This window comes from Fusarium oxysporum, chromosome 13, assembly GCF_000149955.1.
Source record: "Fusarium oxysporum f. sp. lycopersici 4287 chromosome 13, whole genome shotgun sequence".
Lineage (NCBI taxonomy): Eukaryota > Fungi > Ascomycota > Sordariomycetes > Hypocreales > Nectriaceae > Fusarium > Fusarium oxysporum.
This window is the reverse complement of record NC_030998.1, coordinates 548,109-567,643: the sequence shown is the minus strand read 5'-3', so window position 1 is coordinate 567,643 and position 19,535 is coordinate 548,109. Positions and strand designations below refer to the sequence as shown.

The 19,535-nt window shown below is 47.3% G+C and overlaps 7 protein-coding genes across 7 annotated transcripts; 4 read left to right on the top strand and 3 right to left on the bottom strand.

Annotated features, from left to right (window-relative positions):
* Positions 1-390: 390 nt before the first annotated feature.
* FOXG_12087 (uncharacterized protein) lies at positions 391-786 on the top strand (the record flags this gene model as incomplete). Its single annotated transcript, XM_018391813.1, has 1 exon — positions 391-786. One exon carries the CDS (start codon positions 391-393, stop codon positions 784-786), a length of 396 nt encoding a protein of 131 aa, XP_018250541.1.
* A 1,001-nt stretch (positions 787-1,787) lies between these two features.
* On the bottom strand, positions 1,788-7,000 carry FOXG_20667 (uncharacterized protein; the record flags this gene model as incomplete). The annotated part of the gene is made up of 4 exons (XM_018400963.1): positions 1,788-2,117; positions 2,177-6,414; positions 6,479-6,935; positions 6,983-7,000. 4 exons carry the CDS (start codon positions 6,998-7,000, stop codon positions 1,854-1,856), a joined length of 4,977 nt encoding a protein of 1,658 aa, XP_018250540.1. The 3' UTR covers positions 1,788-1,853.
* Positions 7,001-8,033: 1,033 nt separating this feature from the next.
* Positions 8,034-9,161, bottom strand: FOXG_12084 (uncharacterized protein). The gene has a single exon (XM_018391812.1). The coding sequence runs from the start codon at positions 9,076-9,078 to the stop codon at positions 8,194-8,196; it is 885 nt and encodes a 294-aa protein (XP_018250539.1). The 5' UTR covers positions 9,079-9,161; the 3' UTR covers positions 8,034-8,193.
* A 188-nt stretch (positions 9,162-9,349) lies between these two features.
* Positions 9,350-13,122, top strand: FOXG_12083 (uncharacterized protein). Its single transcript, XM_018391811.1, has 4 exons — positions 9,350-11,491; positions 11,544-12,164; positions 12,219-12,312; positions 12,363-13,122. The coding sequence occupies exons 1-4, from the start codon at positions 9,413-9,415 to the stop codon at positions 12,986-12,988; spliced, it is 3,420 nt and encodes a 1,139-aa protein (XP_018250538.1). The 5' UTR covers positions 9,350-9,412; the 3' UTR covers positions 12,989-13,122.
* FOXG_12082 (uncharacterized protein) lies at positions 13,015-14,374 on the bottom strand. The gene is made up of 3 exons (XM_018391810.1): positions 14,004-14,374; positions 13,752-13,957; positions 13,015-13,701 (listed from the first exon to the last, which is right to left on the bottom strand). The coding sequence occupies exons 1-3, from the start codon at positions 14,267-14,269 to the stop codon at positions 13,223-13,225; spliced, it is 951 nt and encodes a 316-aa protein (XP_018250537.1). The 5' UTR covers positions 14,270-14,374; the 3' UTR covers positions 13,015-13,222.
* A 1,507-nt stretch (positions 14,375-15,881) lies between these two features.
* FOXG_20666 (uncharacterized protein) lies at positions 15,882-16,778 on the top strand. The gene has a single exon (XM_018400962.1). The coding sequence runs from the start codon at positions 16,033-16,035 to the stop codon at positions 16,414-16,416; it is 384 nt and encodes a 127-aa protein (XP_018250536.1). The 5' UTR covers positions 15,882-16,032; the 3' UTR covers positions 16,417-16,778.
* Positions 16,779-16,802: 24 nt separating this feature from the next.
* FOXG_12081 (uncharacterized protein) lies at positions 16,803-19,530 on the top strand. The gene has a single exon (XM_018391809.1). The coding sequence runs from the start codon at positions 17,324-17,326 to the stop codon at positions 19,235-19,237; it is 1,914 nt and encodes a 637-aa protein (XP_018250535.1). The 5' UTR covers positions 16,803-17,323; the 3' UTR covers positions 19,238-19,530.
* The last annotated feature ends 5 nt before the right edge of the window (positions 19,531-19,535 follow it).

The window sequence follows — 19,535 nt, the reverse complement described above, 5'->3', positions numbered from 1 at the left end:
TGGTTAAGTGAGTGAACAAATGATCCGAACATGAGCGATGGCCATTGTCAGAACTATATCTTTCTCACCTCTTAATCTCAATCATTTCGTCTGTCAATCGGCTTTAGAACAGAATTCCCTCTTTGTGAGCGATTAAGACGGACTTTTTACGCTGAATCGAAAGGTGTAGACAGCGTGATGAGCTGAACCTCCATACAGTCATTCAGAAACGATCGATTGCTGTAGTACTTGATCACTGTTGACATTCTTCGCATGAGTCAGTCTCATCAGTGTCAAGGGTGCACTCACCCAGGCATATAAACAGACCATGCGTGGTCCTGTTCCAAGAACCAGCTCCCATCACAAACATTAACCTACAACGCAGCCAACCACAGAAAGCAAACAATAAAAATGAGCTCCATCACCAACCCAAGAAAATACACGATCGCCTTCAAGTTCCTTGAGACTGATACTATTCAACACAACCAAATCGCCGCTGGGAACAATCTATTCAAGCCTATCCGACAGAAGTACGGTGACCGCCTCGAGGAATGTGAGGTGGACGAGTGGAGGCTCTTCATTACGATATCGCAATGTTTGCATGCAGATGGCGAACAGTTATATCAAGAGTTACTAATGGTCTTGGAAGCAACTGAGCTTTTTCATCAAGATGGCCTTTTTGCAGAACCTCAACTTTTCGAGTGGGCAGTCTTCGAGGAAACCGAGGAGGGCTTGAAGCAATCATCAAATCACAGAAGTGCTACGCTTGGCTTGTTCCACACTTATAAACGGAGGATTTTCCTTTGAAAGGGTCAGCTTTGAAGAGAAAGACACGGATGCTACAAGCGGACTGTCGATAGCATGGTGAATAATACCTTCTCTTATGACATTGTTCTTTAGAATCATAATACAGGTGGTTCAGCAAAATCAGTCATGAGCATTGTTCTAAGATGACTCCCTCGCCTCTCCAATATCATTGTATGAGTGACCGAACTGAGTGTTTGTTTGAACAATCTCTTCCTTGACAGTGATGAAAAATCCTTTTTTTCTAGAATCAATGGCCACTGGAGCGATATGAAGAGCGCATTCTGCACAGGCTTTGACCAGTGCCTGATGTGATTAATGAATGGCCACCTGTTGAAGTGCTTCATCACGAGCCATTCTAGATAGTAATCGGCATCATCCGGATCGAATGCATCCAGGCGAATAAAAAGGCCATGCTCGGCACAAGCCTTCTACCCAATCACATTTGAAACAACACCACGAGTCAGCTACACCTGAATATATAACATAGAAAATGAACCGTATCCGCCACCAAGTTTACGAAAGAGACCAGATAATAATCTTCTGGTTTCACGCAATTCGGCTCTTGAATTCTGCGCAAAGACGTCTTGCACGCAGAGGTCGCGTATTCGCCCCCAACCGAGAGTATTATGGCAGCTGTCTCGCACCCATCGTCTGGGTGGGACCTCAGCTCTACATCATGATAAGCGACTGTATAACTGTTCGCGAAACAAGACCGGAACTGATGTCGAACTTGGAGCGGGTCCGGCTTTTTCAGTATTTTGAACTCTACGGGATCATAGTTTTCGACCATCCTGACGGCGAGATAACCGAGTCAATTCGTTATGATAGGGATGGGGTTGCGCTCCTTGTTAGTCTTGATGATTAATTGTACATGAACCGGGACATAAACGCTTTCGACTATATGATATCCGACTAAGCAGCAGGAATCAGGACCTATGACAATATCACTCGTAGCTTTATTTACCATACAACCTTGAATCTACTTTCATAATTTAACTTAAGTTGTTCTATTAAAGGTGCCTATATTTAGCTAAACTAACTTATTTACAACCTCTCCTAAAGCTCGCCTAGTCTTCTAAATCCAACTCCAAGTTCTGAAGGTCAATCCCAGCACTACTTTCCGAGTTTTCATCCTCTTCCTTTGCAGGCGCTAGTTCCTGGGAGCTGTCGCTTCTTACACTGCTTACCACTGACTCCGTTTCATAAAGAGGCCCAATGTCCCTAAAACTATGTTCCGGATTATGGAGGTCGGACTTGTGAGGGACACATTTGAAACACAGCGAAAAGCTATCGTTGCACTCAATACAATCCCAACGCAGACCACTGATAAGCTACAGGAATCGCCAATCGTTAGTCCGGTCCAGAAAAGGGCTATGAATGATTGGCTTACAACTAGACAGCTATCGCATATCACACGCTTGTCATCCCCTACCTTGCTCTTGTGAAAGTATTCGTCCCATTCTTCTTGACTACCGTCTCCTTTGGTCCTGGATAACTCCTTGGGCACGAGTAGATCGGTAATCCACTGACTGCGGCCAGCAAAGTTGGCCAGCTTGAGCGGTGACCACTGAGTTCGCTGCTCAGAAGATCGGCTTCGCGCCCAAATGTCGGCGCCTCGTTCCAGGAGCGTCTCCACAGAATTGAAATCACCAGAGCGTGCAGCCCACATCAAACTGGTCCATTGGTCGTGGTCCTTGACGTCGACATCTGTCTTTCCAAGCGTCTCAAGCAGGTAAACAAGGCAGCGTACGTACGGATCTGAGGCTGCGAAGTGAATTGGCTTACGGCCAAACTTGTCGGCGGAATGGATATCTGCTCCAGCACTAACAAGGGCCTTGAGAATATCAGTGAAAGGTGATTTGCAAGCGAAGTGCACAGCTCGGCGACCCTGGTTGTCGGAAACATCCAGGCGAATGTTGCGTCTGATCAGGAATTCCACCAATTTACGGCCTGTGTCATATAGACCATAGCCTGATGCTCTATCCGTTGCTCGAATGATAGGATATCCCAATTTGCCCCCCAATTTGTCGATTGGAACCTTTGCTTCGTCAACAAGATACCGAATCATCTTTTTGAGTTTCGTTTCGTCTTCAATGCCAAGAGCTGTGTACAGGAGGGATTCGCCGTACTCAAGATCAACCAGATCAGGGTCTGCACCCGATCCCAATAAAAGCTTAACGAGATCCACGGATCCAGCGCTGGTAGCCAAATGTAGGATACTTCCGTAATTTGGACTGAAGATATTGACAGTAGCACCTTGTTCGATGAGGTTTTTGGCGATGCTCTTGTTAGACTTGCTGATAGCCACGGCCAGAGGGGTGTAACCCTTGTTGTCCCGAGCATCCAGATTTGGCTTCGACTCGGTGAAAATTCGAAATACAGCAAGGGTTGTAGTTTCGTTGATGTAATGGAGCCGGGTGCGGTTCTGGTCATTGACTCGTTCGGTGGGTAGATTGTATGGTTCTGAAATCAGTAACTTTAGAATTTTCTCAACGTTGTCCGACTTTACCTCACGTCCCAGCACGATATCGACAAGATCTTCTTTGTCGTTGGTAAGGACGTGAGGGTTAGCACCAGCTTCTAAGAGGGCCTTGACGGATCGGAAAGCAAAGTGATGGCAAGCCACTTGTAAAGGAGTATAACCGACCTCAAACGTATTTGAGGCATCATCTCCCATCGTCGCCTCGAGGTCGGGCTTCGGTTCATTCTTGAGGAGTATTTCCACAGACTCTAGCTCATCATCACGCGCCGCCATGTGTAGCTCTGTACCCCATACACTCATGCCATTCATAGGGGGGTCTCTCTTTAGCAGATCTGGTAGGAGCTCTGGGCTGTTAAATGCCCCATGGAGGGTACCCATTCCTTCAGGCCCTTTCCACGTCAAGTCAACGCCATCAATCTGCAGCAGATACTTCGCTATGTCGTTCTGCTTGTAGTACAGGGACGCAAACATCGGGGGGTCTGTTCCGTCTTCCGAGTAATTGACATCAGCCCCATTCTCAACAAGGAGCTTCACCATATCCAAGTTTCCTTCGCGAACAGCTCTAGACAGAGGGGACTTGTTGAATGCGTCAAGAGGGTCGACGTAATCAATCTTTGCGCCATGTTTGATCAAAAGCGATACCAAGTCAATATTTTCAGTGCAGATAGCACGGATGAAAAGTGAGTCTTTGTACAGAGGAGCAATATCCATACTTGGCTTGGGATCGTGCTCGAGTAAGAATCGAACGATATCCAGATGTTCCTTTTCCACGGCCGCGTAAAGTGCAGTGCCAGCAGAGCTATTGGCATTTGGGTCTGCTTTGTGATCAAGCAGCACCCTTACACACTCTAGAAGGCCATTAGCCGCAGCAAGCGAAAGCGGTGATTGTTCATCCTCCGCGTCCATCTCAACCTTGGCACCGGCTTCAAGGAGTATACCGACGACTTCATGTGAACCGCTTCTCACGGCAGCTCGTACCAGATCATGAGCCTTCCTACCATTTTTGAGATCCGCGCCGGCGTCAACAATAAGTTTGACCATCTCTGGATTTCCCAGCCTCACAGCAGCGATCAGAAGGTTATCACCGGTATTGTCCTCAATAGTCAAGTCAGGTTTTGGCTCTGATCTCAAGATGAGGTCTAGCGTCGAAACTCGATTCCGCCAGGCTGCAATAAGGGTTGGTGGACAGCCCCAGTAGGGTCCTGTGTTGTTGACGTCACTGCCGGATGCCAATACTGTAGCCAGTAAGGTGTCCTGACCAGTTGAAGTGAGTCGATGCATAAAGGTTTCGGGCCAAGGGAAAGTCTTGAGGTCAGGGATCTTGGAAATCAAAGCATCTAGAGTTTCTCTGTCATCCTGAGCAGCTGCCCAGAATAGGGAGGTTTGAAGCTCATCTTCATTTACATCAACCTGATCCAATAGTTTCTTTGCAATACTTTTTTCCCCTGATCGAATGGCTTCCGTGATTGAAAGCCAACAGTTGTCATTGAACCAGGGGTGGCTCATTTCAGAGTTCATCTTCTCATCCAACAAGTCTTCTAGGCCCAACATGGCGAACACTGGGAGCGTCGATGTGTAATGTCGATTAATCCTTGTGAAAGGGTTAGAGAGGAGCCAGAAAGGAACCTCCCAGGCAGCTCGGGATAGCTTGCTGTCGAAGAGTTCATGAACAAGCTGTTTGGCACTGAACTGCTCGCTGGCCTTGTAATGATGAGGCCAGAACCGAACAGCATACTCAGCAAAGGTGGTTCGTTGGTGAGAAGTGACAACTATATCCAGTGGCGTTTCCAGCGAGGATCCTTCGAAGTTTGCTGAACAAAGTTCGGTCAGCGTCTTTTGGGCATTCTCGAATTGAAAGTACCGTAAACATGCTGCAGCCATTGAGCTGTTAATTCTAACCGTTGATTCTTCTGCATCTTGGTCAAGTCGGATCACTTGATAGAATGTTGGATGGCTGAACTTCACATCGCCATTCTCGACAGTAATGATCCCACCAAAGGCCTTGATCAATTCGGCCATCTCGGCTTCCTTATCGAGGTCTTCCAATACAATCTCCTTGTCATCGGTCATATGAACTGCAAGGGCGTCAATGAGAGCCTCCGGCGACAAAGGTTCTGCGGCGTGCTTGATCCAGTCAAAAGCAGTCTCCGCTTTTATCTTGATACTTGGCTCGATAGATGACATAAACACATCAACAACGGCTTTTGCTGATATAGGAAGCAAGCTTTTGACGGTAGCCGCAAGGCCTTGCTTTGAGCTACCTCGAAGCGAAGATTCAAGCCAGGCTAAGACCAGGTGTCCAAGGTGCGGTGTGTTATGGCATCCCTGAAGTAGATCTTGGATTTGGGATCGAGACTGTTCGTAAATTGGTCGTATGGCAACCAAGTTGTCCAACTCAGCCTCGAACTCCTTCTTTATTTTGCCGTTCGGCTCGCTAAACAAAGGACATTCCATGAGGTTGATGTGCTTTCCACGAGGGGTTTCGTCGAGATCAAGCCCTTCTCTGGTAGAAGTCGTTATGATCAAGTGATAAGTGGCGATGCTTTTACTCTGCTCGTTCAGAATACGGTCTATAAACCATTTTCGTTCCTCGGGCGGACATTGATCAAAGCAGCTGATAAATACTGTGAGGTCGCGAGTACCTGGGGCTACCTTTCTGAACTGGGAATATATGTGGTATAGATCTTCGACTGTCCATGAACACGTCTCGCTGAGAAAGAGAAATTCCTCATAGGGAAAGGCTTCGAACTCTCGCCAGAAACGAATTAAAATGACATTGACCAGGTATGTCAACATGGATAAAAGACTGGCGTATCGCGAGTCGTTCTGATCAAATTCGAAGTAGATGATCGACTTTTCTGCGGCTTTCGTTTCTAGTGAGACAACGTGGAAGTCCAGGGCAGCGTGAAAGAAACGGGACACCTCGGAAATATTGACCAGTGGATTTCCGTCGCCATGAAGAAGCAAGTAGTTAAATCCTGATTTTGCCTTCTCGAACGAGATGTAGGGTTCTTGCTCATGTATCCACTTCAGCGCGGGAGGATGCGGTAGAACTGGATCAAAAGGAATGCTCAATTGCCGAGTTGGGGGCGTAAGAGAGAGGAGGCGTTTTTGAAACGGGATTAGACAATAGCCGACTTTGAAAGCTATTGTTTTGTTAGCGTTAAATCATGAAAGCTTTGTCCGTAGTATGAGAAGGCCAAAACTTACGAAAGCCAGTTGCTCCAAAAGCGTAGGCAATATGACTAAAGAAAGAACTAATGGTTTCGCGAACAAAGTCCATGTGCCCAAAGTCATCCCATCGCCATCTTCCAGCCGCTTCAAATGAATGCCCAACAAAGTGTGAGTTTCTTGAGAACGGAGTTATCGCCTTGCTAAAGTCTTCGTTCTCGTAGTCGATTCCATCAGCACCAAGAGACTTATCATCAGCGGGCTTCGCTGCAAGACTAGCTTTGGCGTCTTGAATAAAGATATTGAAAGTGGTGGCTCTGTCAAATAGCTTGGTTTCCAGAAATCTTAGGTTAGCGCTGTCAATTTGCCTTGCAAGATGCTTGATTTTCAGCATTGTCTTGTTTTTGATCTCCGGACCGGGAAGTTGAATGAGTTTGTGCAACTGATCCTCGAGATCGTCCTGCGATTGGAATCGGTGAGGCGAGCCCATAAAGACCTCATTTAAACTTAGTAGGCATCTTCCATACAGACTGCTACACTCACCAATCCCGTGGTAAGCATAAATATCTTTCCACATCTTCCAGGGCTGTGAGCTGCTATTGAAAGAGCCTATTCAGGTCAGGGAATCAGAGAAATGACTTTCTATATAGATTGGGTTTCTAAATACCTCTTTGACGATGGTACCTCCAAAGTCATGGCAAACCCAGATGATAGGGCGCTCCGTTTCAGTCTAGGTTGTGGTTCTTAGACCTATGGCTCGACCTTTAGGATAATTTGTATCTTACTTCTTCAAGCTTTGTTCGAACCGCTGCGTATTCGTCGATAAGCTTTCCTGCGAGAATTCGAATGCCATCAGGCTTATAGAGGATCGACTCCTCATGATTCTCATAAGAATAATCTATCTCTCTCACAGACATATGCTTGAATAAAGTGTCTTTCAAGAACCAGCTTCCCTTACTGTCAATCCAGGCAGTTTTATAATCATCTCGTATGCCGTGCACAGTAATGACACTGTTTGCAATGTTAGCAGATACAGTCAGAAGTAGTAGTTGTTAGGTCCTTTTCATACTCATAATCATCATAGGAGGAACCAGACCAACCCCACGGAAAGTTTATGTCGAGTCCAAGTTTATGTTCTCTGGGTGATGTCTCGGTGCCTTCGCCGAGAAGCTCGTCTGTTGTGGTTTTGATGCTGACTGCATCATCTTCTTTTTCTTCTTGCTCGACATTGGCGTTGGGGGCCGTTGCGTTCACATCCGGAACTGGTGAAGCTATTTTCTCTGACCCATCACCCGCTTCTAAGTTTGAGCCTGGCCGCCCATTCGGCAGGTCCTCGGAAGTGTCCATTGTTGAGGACTGACTAGGCAATGGATCGAGCGATTTGCGAAGACATCATTCAAAGGCAAAGGGCCTAACAATACTCTGTAGGGCTGGTGTTGCCTAAACTAAGTTGCCATCCAAAGTGGATATGTAATCTCTTCAGCACCCACACTTGGCATGCTTTGATTGGAGGCAAATAGTGATTATGCGGTGAGATTCGTCTCATCACATCTCACTTACAGGGATCAGTATCAGGCGAGGTCGAGGGCCCACAGTGAACTAATAGGCTGCCTACTGTCTATCTGTCATCTTTAACTCTTTCAGATTAACTGGATTGAGATGTATTTCGCTGTTGTTGCTTATAGGACATGCGAAATGGGGAATACGTTTCTAGATTATGTGTGTCTTTGAACGATAGCAGCATACTATTCTAATCATCTCCAGACCTTTTGCCCGTCTGATATGACCCTGCGGAATGTAACATCAGATAGGTCATCGAGGTTGACAGTTCCCAAGTCCTCATCGCCGTAAGTGACATTCTTGTTCGGACGTGTGCCTTTATCCTCGGGGTTTGGTTGGAATATTATAGGGTCGTCTTTCGGGATCTTTTTAAAGAGACCTTGAAATCGTGTTTTCAAATCCGTCTTGCACTCAAGAGCCAGCTTGCATCTGAACCGTTCCTCATCATCTCTTATGATAAGTACCGCCACCTTGAGCGATGCGGGAATTCCAGCTGGTTGCGATTCGTTCTCGGAGAGCACCCATCTTGCAATACGGTTGGGAGGCATGCTTTTAACCATACGCTTTCCACCGCTCAGTGTAATGGCGTCTGATGTTGTTTTTGTGATCGTCTTTTCCCACTTTCCAGTCAAGCTCAGTTGGCCGACTTGCTCCACGCCGACAGTTGCCTCAGCGCCCTTGGTGACCGACTCATCCTGTGTTGTTGGCATTAGACTGTATGTATCGGGAAAGGAAACCCCCTTGACTTCGATCTCCGTGTCACTCGATTCAGCCTCGAAGAGGAGTTCAATAGTGGCCTCAGAAATTCGCCGCCCATTCTCAGGTTGGAAAAACCATTGCATAACCATGAGAGTTGCATAGTAGTCGCTATCAGGAGCAAGGGCTCCATGCACGACCTTTTCGATGCTACAATTGATCTCCACGGCGCCGGTGCGTTGAAGAGCTTCTTGTCGATGGTAATGGTCTGGGGCAACATTGAAGACATGAAAGTCGCCTTCCCCAGCCTCGTACATGTCAAGACTGAGACCTTCAGTGCTATTCTGATCCTCGAAGAGGTTGTTCTGATAGGATTCGGACATTTTGCCTGGACCGAAGAGTTGCAAGCCTGGCGAATGTTGTAGTCTTGATTCAAAGGCCACCCTTCTGCTGGAACGAAATGAGCTTTCTTATCTGACCACCCACTCGGTGCTCTATCGGTCAGGGGTATCGTCGCACGGTGTGTTTTAGTTTTCAGCTCGCGCGGGGTATCTATCAATTAATAGCTCATGTGGACCAATCCCCCTGGGCACTTTAACCGAGATAAGCAGGCTGGCTCAGAGCCTCAGAGCCTCGTTTCGTTCGATTAACCTATGGCTCGTCTCACCTCACCTTATTCCACTCAACATAGACACAAAATTCGACGCAGTGCATAAAATGGCTTCTGACATGGAAGAAGAATATGCGAATTCTCTCGATGAGTTTGAGTCAGCCTTGATTCAGGACCCCCTCGATGATGAAGATGGTGTCTACAGATACCAGCATCTAGAGGAAGCTTACGATACCCGTTTGGAAAAGGCACGTGGGTGGATCAGAGAAGAACAGGACTTCACGAGCGAGGCCCAAGCTGACGACTTCTTCCATACGTTCAGTGACATTACTGCTAAAAGCTCAACCAAAGCAGCAGGTAATCTTCTTCACGTACTGGTCGAGGTGGTCAAACACAATGGTCTCCAGCCAGAGAAAATCGAACGCCTTGCTCGGAGGCTGGTGGAAGAAGCTCCGGACCTGCTCCAGTACAAGAACAAGGACGGCCAGACTCCTATTTTAATGGCCATTAGAACTCGCCAAGATCAACTCCTCGACTACATGATTTCCGCTTGCGTCAGTCACAAGAAACCAAGAGACAGTGCTCAAAATCTCAATACAGCCTTGTGCAGTAAGCACGATGGAAAGCCGTGTCTTCATGCAGCCTTTGGCGAGAAGTTGAAACCCGAGACTATGAAGATGCTGATCGAAAACGCCAGCGACGAGGCGTTGAGTATGACCGATCACACGGGCAAGACGCCGATGCACCATGCAGTACAGTTCAGGGACTGCACAGATTCGAGATCAGCACTCATCGACTTGATGATCCAAAGAGACTTCATGGCAAGGCTTAACAAGCCGAAATCAGCAAAGACGTTTCTCGACATATCCGATCAAAATGGCTGCTCAGTTTTCCAGGAGCATGCAAACACTAGGAAGACTTACATGGAGCAGTATCGCACCGCCCAGGCCGCGCAACGGAGAAAAAAGGAGTCTAAAGAGGCTCAAAAGGAAGCAGAGAGAGCCCCTCCCAGAGAACCCAGGTTACATGCCAACACGAGAGAGTCAAAGACCATTCCCACAGTCAAAGCGCCCGGAGACCGAGATGCCGAAAGGTACGGTCGTAGTAGTGGCCCAGCCGCTTCTACAGATGACCGTGAGCGAATAAGACAGCAGAAAAAGGAAGAGGAACGTGCCAGACTCGAACAGGCTGGAGCACCTGCCATAAATGATCGTTTAAGAGATCGAGATGCGACCGAGAGAGATGGAAGTCGGTTTCGGTCTCCCAGAACAAATGGGCTTGAGGCAAATGACACTGATGCTCTATACCCGTCCCGGCATACTGAACCAACGTCGAACACTGGCATCAAGAGAAGTAATACAGCTCGCCCGGAAAGAGAGGCTGAGAGTGAGAAGCGAGTGGTAAAACCGAGTTCCTCCTCTAAGAAGAACCCTGATTTTCAGAGTGCTTTAAAGAACCGTGTAAAGAACTCGGATATGGTTTTGCAGAAGCTCAAGCTTTATTATATGAGGACGCGCAACGCAGAGATGGTCATGTTCTTTTTATACGGCAAAAATATGGATGATATCCAGATAGGTTTCGACTATCGTGGTCTACCATGTCCGATACCATGGAAAGAATTCACCAAGAGGTTCGGCGAAAACGCTGTGGATGGCTACAAATTCGATCCCGTCCTCCAGTACGCAACGTTTCCACGCGTTGAAGTTTTGGTAAAGGGCCGTTCAACAGATCGCCAGGACAAACTATCCCATCAGGCTAAAGCCACTCTGCCAGGAGCCAACAGCCGCAAGGACGTGAAATATTTTCTTGATTGGTTATACAAGAAAGGAGTGCGTCATATCATCAAGCTATCAGTTGAGGATTCTGGAGACTCGGGTCAAAAGGTCCATAGCGATGAAGTGATACAATCAGCCCTGGAGAAGTTCGTTATTGAGCATCTGGACTGGCAGAAGACGGATTTGGATCCAGAGACCATACTTCATATTAGCAGTAAAGTAGCAGTGGAGGAGAGATCACCTTCAGATGACTCAGAGAGTGTTAACTCGCCTGCAGAGCGACAGTTGAGGAAGCTTACTCTGATCTGGAGTGGCAGCAATGCTGTTCTTAGAGCCTGGAGCGAACAGGATGCTTTACCCTTGCTGCCTCACCTTCAAGAAGTGGAAATAATCCCACCAGCACCTCATATGGTATGTTATGTAACTGAATGCACATTTTGTTCAGAGACTGACAGTCGAGAAGACCTATGATAGCCCGCATTGGATCAATCAACGAATTATGGGGTTTGAACGCAGACTCAATAAGAATCGAGAATCGCCCCATGAAGCGCAACTCCGGATTAGCGATAGTCTATCGTTCAGCGGCAACAAGTCCGGTCACATCCGGGTCAAATTAGTTGATCCAGCAACAGGAAGCACACTCGGAGTGGCATCTAATATTGTGTCCCCGACGACCATTTCGACTCCGGACCAGGGTGTAAATGAAGACCGATGGTTGAGATCGATTGAAAATTTCGCGAGCGCCATGGCTCCGTACTGGGAGGATACAGTCACAAACTTTCTTGAAACAAGGCAAAACTCGGGCACGACGGAGCGAGTTGAGAGTGATGTTGTCATCGCATTGATTGACGATGGTGTCGATAAGTTTGAGATTGGCCGGCCAGACCAAGTTCTTGAAGGAAAGAGTTTTGACTTTCACGATGAGAGAGTTAACCCGCCGTACTTGTCGGCTCAGGGCCATGGTACAACCATGGCTAGCATGATTCTACGTGTCTGCCCAATGGCCAAAGTCTATCCGATACGTCTGAAGACCTATAACAGTGCAGATGGCAAAAGCACCATCGATCCAAGGTATGCAGCACGCGTAAGTTATACCAACACTCGCCGTTGCATAACTCCGGAAGCTCATGTCTAGTAGGCAATCCAAGCAGCGTTGGATAAGAACGCTACCATCATCTCCATGTCATGGACCTTGCCGATTGAAAGCGGTAAAGACCACATGAAGGAAGAATGTGAGTTGTCTCTGCTAGCTAATGAGGATCTTACTAATCCGTTCCCATAGTACATGCCGTTTTGAAGCGGGCTGTAGAAAACAAGGTGTTGATGTTTTGCTCTGCACCTGACAAGGGCAAGTTCACTGAGCTTGACTATCCAAGTGGTCCATGGCCCAATAGCTTCTTCCGTATTGGTGCAGCCTATTCAAACGGCACTGTGTTCCAATGGACACCTGAAGTCGGCATTACTTACATCTTGCCAGGCGTCGACGTAGTCCAAGATCAGATCAAAGGCGGGTCGTCTAAATCCGGCGAGGGCTCCAAGTCTGGCAAGAACTTGACTGGTTCTAGTGTTGCTACGGCCCTGGGAGCCGGTCTTGCTGCCATGATAATTTACTGCGTCAAGGCCAGTATTCTGTCCGTCAAGACGGCGAATCAGAACAAAGCTGCAATCCATCCTATTCCCGATGACCGTGCAATCCAGGTTGCCAAACCAGATGCGATGAAGAGGGCTTTTGCAAGCCTGGGCTCTACTACTTCAAATAAGTTCATCCAGGTCTGGGAAGAGCTGGATAAGGCCAGGGTGATTTTAGAGAGGTGGGAGAGGGAAAAGTCAATTCCGGAGGCGAACCTGAAATGCACCCAGGAGTTTATGCAGTTTGGCATTAAGCTGGCGAGCTCGGTTAAACAGTAGAAGGTATAGAGCATATTCAGCAGGCTCTCTTATTGGATATAATTTTTCAGGGGGGTAAATAGATTAATATAGAGCTCCCTGGAGGTTTTGTGTAAGATGAAATTATGATAATAAATCCTCATATCATTTCGGCAATCAACTGAATTCTTTATATTAAGATACAATTATTACCACCTCTCTTGTCTAATGATGATATCTGTTCATGAAACTACATGAGGGAAATCTCAGATGCTTTCACTTATCAGAAAATGCTTTCGACAACTTCAAAGACGCAAGTTCAACCACAGATCGAGCTGTCGGAGAAACTCGGACAGGTGCCAACATAGCGAAATCATGAACTTGTCCATCCGCTTTGATAACCGCCGCATCAACGCCAAGCTGTTGCAGACGATGACCAAAAGCTTCACCTTCCCCAATCAAAGGGTCCGCGCCGGAAAGAAAAACAGTCGTCGGCGGAAACTTGGCCAGAACTTCGTCCGGAGCATACTGAAGGGGTGAGGTCAATGGGAGCTTTCTGTCTTCTTCGTTTGGGAGAAAGGCGGGGATCATCCAGTCCATAGTCTTTTCGGAGAGGTAAGGTCCATCTTTGAATGTCTTGTAAGTTTCTGATTTACTGTGAGTGTCTGTGACAGGATAGAGGAGGACAATTTGGCCAATCTTGGAGGGGAGCTTGCGATTCTGGGCGAGTTGGGTCATTGCGATGGCCATATGTCCTGGCAACAGGTTAGACAGCCCAAAAGGAAGAAGAGATGGGAGTACTTACCTCCTACACTGTCACCAGCGAGGCCAAAACTGTCAACTTTGAGACTATACTTATCACCGTTGTTCACGAAATGATCAAGGACTCCGTAAACCTGCTCAAACTGAACAGGATACTGGGCCTCAGGTGCCGGAGTGTAGTAAGGAAAGACGACAGCAGCCCCGGTTTGGCGTGCAAAGTCCTCCATCAAAGCCCCATGCGCAGTTGGACTGCACTTGTCAGCATGTTATCGTGGCCCGTTGGTGGTTGACTAACCTTCCAAGAATCCATCCGCCACCGTGCGTGTAAAAGATCATGTTCAGCGTGCCCTGAGCACTGGCAGGACGAAATATGACCGTTGTGACATCTTCACCGTTGACTGGAACTTTAATCTCTTCGGTCTTGATGTCGGACGCGGTCTTGTAGCTCTGAATGCCTTCCAAAATGTCACGAGCTTCCTGATAGGTCTTAGTGTACAGTGGTGGACCTTCAGCGGCCGCATCCGCAAACTTGCGGTTGATTGGGTCAAGATAAGTGTCCATGTCGGAGTCTGGGTCGCAACAACAAATCGAGCGGGACGCTTTAGGATCAATTGGAGATAATTTCGGCAAGGTACTTTCGGGGTTTTCATGTTCCTTTATACCTTCAATGGTTGACGACATCAGCGGCGCAGTCGACACCCCCGCACCAGATGCGATGCCATCATCAAATCACCAACCATTGCTAACGATGCGTAAGCAAGTGCTTATCTTTGGACTGCTTTCTAAGCACCAGCGCTCCTCTCATAGGTTCAGAAATGCAGAAATAAACGCTGATAAAGCATAAAACTCCAACTAAAAGCTCTGAGAACCCGGATAAAGAGAGGCTGTTACAGAAAGGGCTATACGAGAATTGCGTGCACTTGGTGTGATGTTGAAAAGAGAGATGCAGAAAAGGTTACATGAGATAACAAACGATGATAGTCGCACTAAATTAAGGGTCCAGGGGTATCGCGTGTGTGATAATCGTCAGGTCCGCTCGAAAGGCTGATGCTGATCCTCTTTATTATAAGCCGGTATGTAAGCTCTGACGGTCTGATCTAAAGGGAGCCTTCAAGACTCAAGTGTCGCATCTCCATAGTCGCTGTAAGGTGAATTCTCGTGATCTTTTTTAAATGCTTGACCGGAACGAACAGCACTGAAAATCGAGTCGTCAGGAAATGGAGCTGAGAGGGAATTCTCACGTGTTTCTTACACTGGTCCACCAACCCGAGCTGACATCAAAACTGCTTCCAGTTCCGGTAATGGTATCGACACTTGATTAGACGCTACGATCATAGAACTTGTGGGTTTTCTCTTCATTCGTCATTGGTCAAAATGTAAATAATGTTTTGCTATCACTCCATGGCAAGCCGAATGCCCGACAAAGATTACTCCAGGCTCAAATCATTTGAGACGGACAAACCCTTCAGTCGAGCTCTCAATTTACAAACGGCAATCTTGATTCTGGGACAGATTTTATGTGAGGGTAGTACAGTTCGGTTCCAACATACACTCTTAGTCAAATGCATACTTACTACCGAATAAGCTTTTGCAAAACTGCTTTTCTCCATCTTCCCAAGATACTGATGAAGTTTACACAAACATAAACTAATTCGAAGTACTTGCTTTTAAGTATTAGCTGAACTGGAGAAATATTACTACTCAATCCCGACCATATTGCCTCGTAGACAAGAAAACAAAAAGTTTAAATTCTGACATTCTCTAGGGTAATGACATCATGCAGAGTTCAATGATAGCCCCCACTGAAATGATTCTGGTATGGCTCGGTTCAATGCCTGCAAGGATACCCCTGACAGCCTCGGTTCCCCATCCTCGGATTCGGCTTTTGAGCTGAGAGGAATGCGATCCACGAGTATGAAAATAGCCTCGATAAAGAGCCAAGAGAGAATCCTGATGCGACGGCACATACTTTTCTAGGGGTCCAATATACCAATTTAGATATTTCTAAGGCTACATTACCATTCAAACATCGGTCAAGACGACAATGGCATGTTCCGAAGTGGACCATCTCGTATGTCCGCCCTAAAATAAACACCACTAGACACCTCTTGGCCGTTTCACCTATTAATAGCCCCCACGAGATTAGTCATTAGTGTTCTCCAGCTGGAAAGAAAAGAGGGAGAAAAGCCAGCATGTAGAAAAAGAAAGATCCACCTGCAGCCCAATTTGATCTCTCACATCCCGCCATGGCCGAATCGAGATAGCAATGAAGCTGTCAAGAGTAACTCCTTTCACGCTCTTGGCAGCAAGCTGTCAGGCTGCATATGTGCAGTTTCAAGACTGCGCTGATGCGGTTACTAATAAGTCGCTCATTCCTGAGAGTTTTCGCGCTGGGGTTGAACAAGGGAGGGATGGGTTCGAGTGGCGGTTTGATGTTATCGCTGGGCAGGCGGATCGGAATGCTTGCGAGATTGATGTCGGCCATGTCATACCAAGATTTACGGTCATTGACTATGGGAGCGACATCAAGGAACTTTCAGGAGAGATCGTCAACATGTCCTGCTACACTTCCGAATGGCTCGGCCCCAGAGCTCATTTCACCATCGCATCTTCATTCAAGCGATCGGCTTTTCTCGATACTTTCCGAACAACCCTGGAGATTACAACAAAAGACAACGAATCACTCTCTTGTATCCGGTCGATTCTAACTCCCGCTGCTCAGGAGCCCATCCGCCTTCTCAGTCTGTGGCTCCCCATGGCCACTTTCGTTTTGACCTGTATCGCAGCATGTTGGCCGGCCCAGCAAACCACCAAATCATTAACCACGAAGAACGGCCGTATCGTACGCGCCATCGATCTTCTAGCTTATATCCAGTTCATCTTCTTTTCAGGCGCCTTGAGCCTTCGATACCCCGGCTTCTTCCAACCTCTTGTCGGACTCTGTAGCTGGTCTACTCTGATGCTACCGGCTGGGCTGGTAGAAACCAACTCTCCTTACCCACGAGCCGGTGTGAAAGACGGCATTTACGAACACAATGGCACAATCACTGGGGCTCCGGGATTAGAGCTCTTAACGCAGATGACGGGCTCACCGGTGAAGCCTCAAAGCTGGATGAATACCTTCGTCCTATCGCTCATTATTTTCTTCTTTCTTTACTTATCATCATACATCAGCTTCAGGCTGAGCATCCGCAAACCAAAGCCGAAACTCACTATCTCGACGCTTGGAGCGCAACTCAAAGACCGATACTGGACTGTTGTCAGGCTTTTTCTCAGCTGTTTCATGTTGCCGATCAGTGCGTGGGCAACCTACCAATTTCTCGACGATCAGATTTTTGGATATCGTAACTCAGCCATGGCAATCATCATCTTAATTGTGCTGTTGGCAGGTTTCTGGTGGAGTTGGACACGGGACTCCGAAATGGGCTCACTTGTTATTCAAAGTCCTGGCCGGCTGAACAAAAACCCAGAATCTGGAAGACAATACTATGCTTTGGTTTTGTTCTCTTTGATGTTCCTCCGAGGGAGCGTCATTGGGGGCTTGCAAACTTACACCTCTGTTCAGCTTGGTATCCTACTAGGATGTGAGCTTGTTCAGCTGCTAGCAATGACTTTATGGACCAGATTTGCATGCTTTATTCACTCACTGGTATTCTTTCAGTTTCAAGACTGGCCTTGTTCGCACTTCACATCGGCTTTGTTCCTGGGCTCGCTAGTCATTCTGGCAGGATGCTTGTCGCCTATATCATTCTTTGCTGGCATGTTATCGTACTCACATTCGTCTTTCTTCTACCCGCCCTTCTCGACATGGCGCATCTTATGATGTACGGCAGGGCCGTAACATTGTCTGACGCCGAAAGAGGAACACCTGTCCGAGAGGTTCCTAGGCCCATTCAGCGCGCTCAAACAGACATCGAAGAGCTTCAAAAGTCGGAACCGATCAAGAATGGCGATGCAAACAGATTCACTCGAGCTTCTCCATCAGACTTCAATCAGCTTCTGTTAGAGATGATTTTAAAGCGGGAAGCAAATAATCCTCCAATCGGTCCAATATCTCAGAAAGAACTGTCAGAGTTTCTGAAAGAGGTAGGAGGGAAAGAAAAGAAAGCCGACATGGAAAAGACTCCAGAAGTCTTTAGCGACTCTTCTAGTACGCTCGTCGATTCGAGATGCTCCAAGGAAGAAATCAAACCGATGCCAGACACTTCAGTAGACGACCTAGTCGCTCATCTATTCTCGGAAGAAAATTCAGCTATCCGCAGCACCCCTCTGCATAATACCCTCAATCGTCCCATCAACGAATACTTCATCTCATCTTCTCACAACACGTACCTCCGGGGCCGCCAAGTCGCCGCCCGCTCCAAGCTCAAAGGCTATATCGCAACGCTTTCACAAGGCTGTCGATCTGTGGAGGTCGACTGCTGGGATGGACGGGACGGGCAGCCGATCGTCAAGCACGGGTACAGTTTGACTACGTCTATCAGCTTCCGATCTGTCATTGAGACTATCAACAATTATGCTTTCTTTGCTTCTGACTTGCCTTTGTGGCTATCACTGGAAGTGCACTGCAGTTCGTCTCAGAGGGATATCATGGCTCGCACAATGCTTGAGGTATTCAGATCGAGTTTGGTGGTCGAGCCACTTAATGGATCTTCACAGAAACTCCCTTCGCCTAACCAGCTACGCGGAAAGATCCTGCTGAAAGTCAAGGTGGCTCAAAATCCAGAACCACTTCAGGAAACGCTGGCCCCTGAATACCTCAACTTGGATGGGCCTCAAGAAGATCTTGAGAGGGGGGACTGTCAAGATCTGCCAGGCGATTTACTACAGAGTCTTGCCGTATATGGAGCGAGCAGACGACTACCTAAAGATGCAGAGTTTGACACACATCGGAATTTCATCTACTCCGTCTCAGAGCGAAATTTCAAGAAACATACAAAAGACCACCGTTCGCTCGAATTAGCAGGAACACAACATCTTGTTCGCGTGTATCCGGATCCAAACCGGGTTGATTCATCCAACTTCGATCCCCTCCAATGTTGGAGACATGGCGTTCAGATGGCTGCTCTGAACTGTCAGACCGAGGACTTCTGCAAGAGTCTAAATCAAGCGATGTTCCATGGAAGTTTGGGATATGTGGTCAAAGCCTCGCCACAATCAACTCAGATACGACTCCAAGTTGACATTCTTATGGCGCGGGGCCTGAAGGTATCGACAGGGAATGAACCGGTCTATGTGAAGATGAAGCTATTGGCACCTGATACATCGAATCAGAAGAGACGGACTACAACTATGCTTGTTCAAGGCCCAGATGTAGCTTTTGATGAGAACCTGGAGATGTCGGTGGAAACGAATTACCCTCATCTCACATTCCTGCAGTGGTCAGTCAAGACCATGTCGAACGGCCGTACTATGCCTATCAGCTCGGGCATTGCCAAGATCGACAATTTGAAGGAGGGATATAGGGTTCTCCCACTGGGTGAGCCGCTGAACAATGAGGGGCGTTTGTTATGTAAAATTAGTATATAGTCGATGTAAGCGATCGAGATGTTATTCCATGATTTCAAATTAGAAAGATGATAGCGCACAGCTTCTATTCATTTAGATACGACCGGTTGTATTTGCAACCCCGCGATTGCATAATTAAAAACATACCGACACTCATCCCCGAAATCATGACATGATGGCGATTTGAATAGCCACAGTTGGAGAGGACGGCCGAGATTGGTGTTAAAACCAGTTCACTAAGGTCTATGATTGTGGGGTTTGGGTCTGAACGGAATCATGATAAGCTTTACAACCTAGTCAATTGGACTGAAAGAATGAT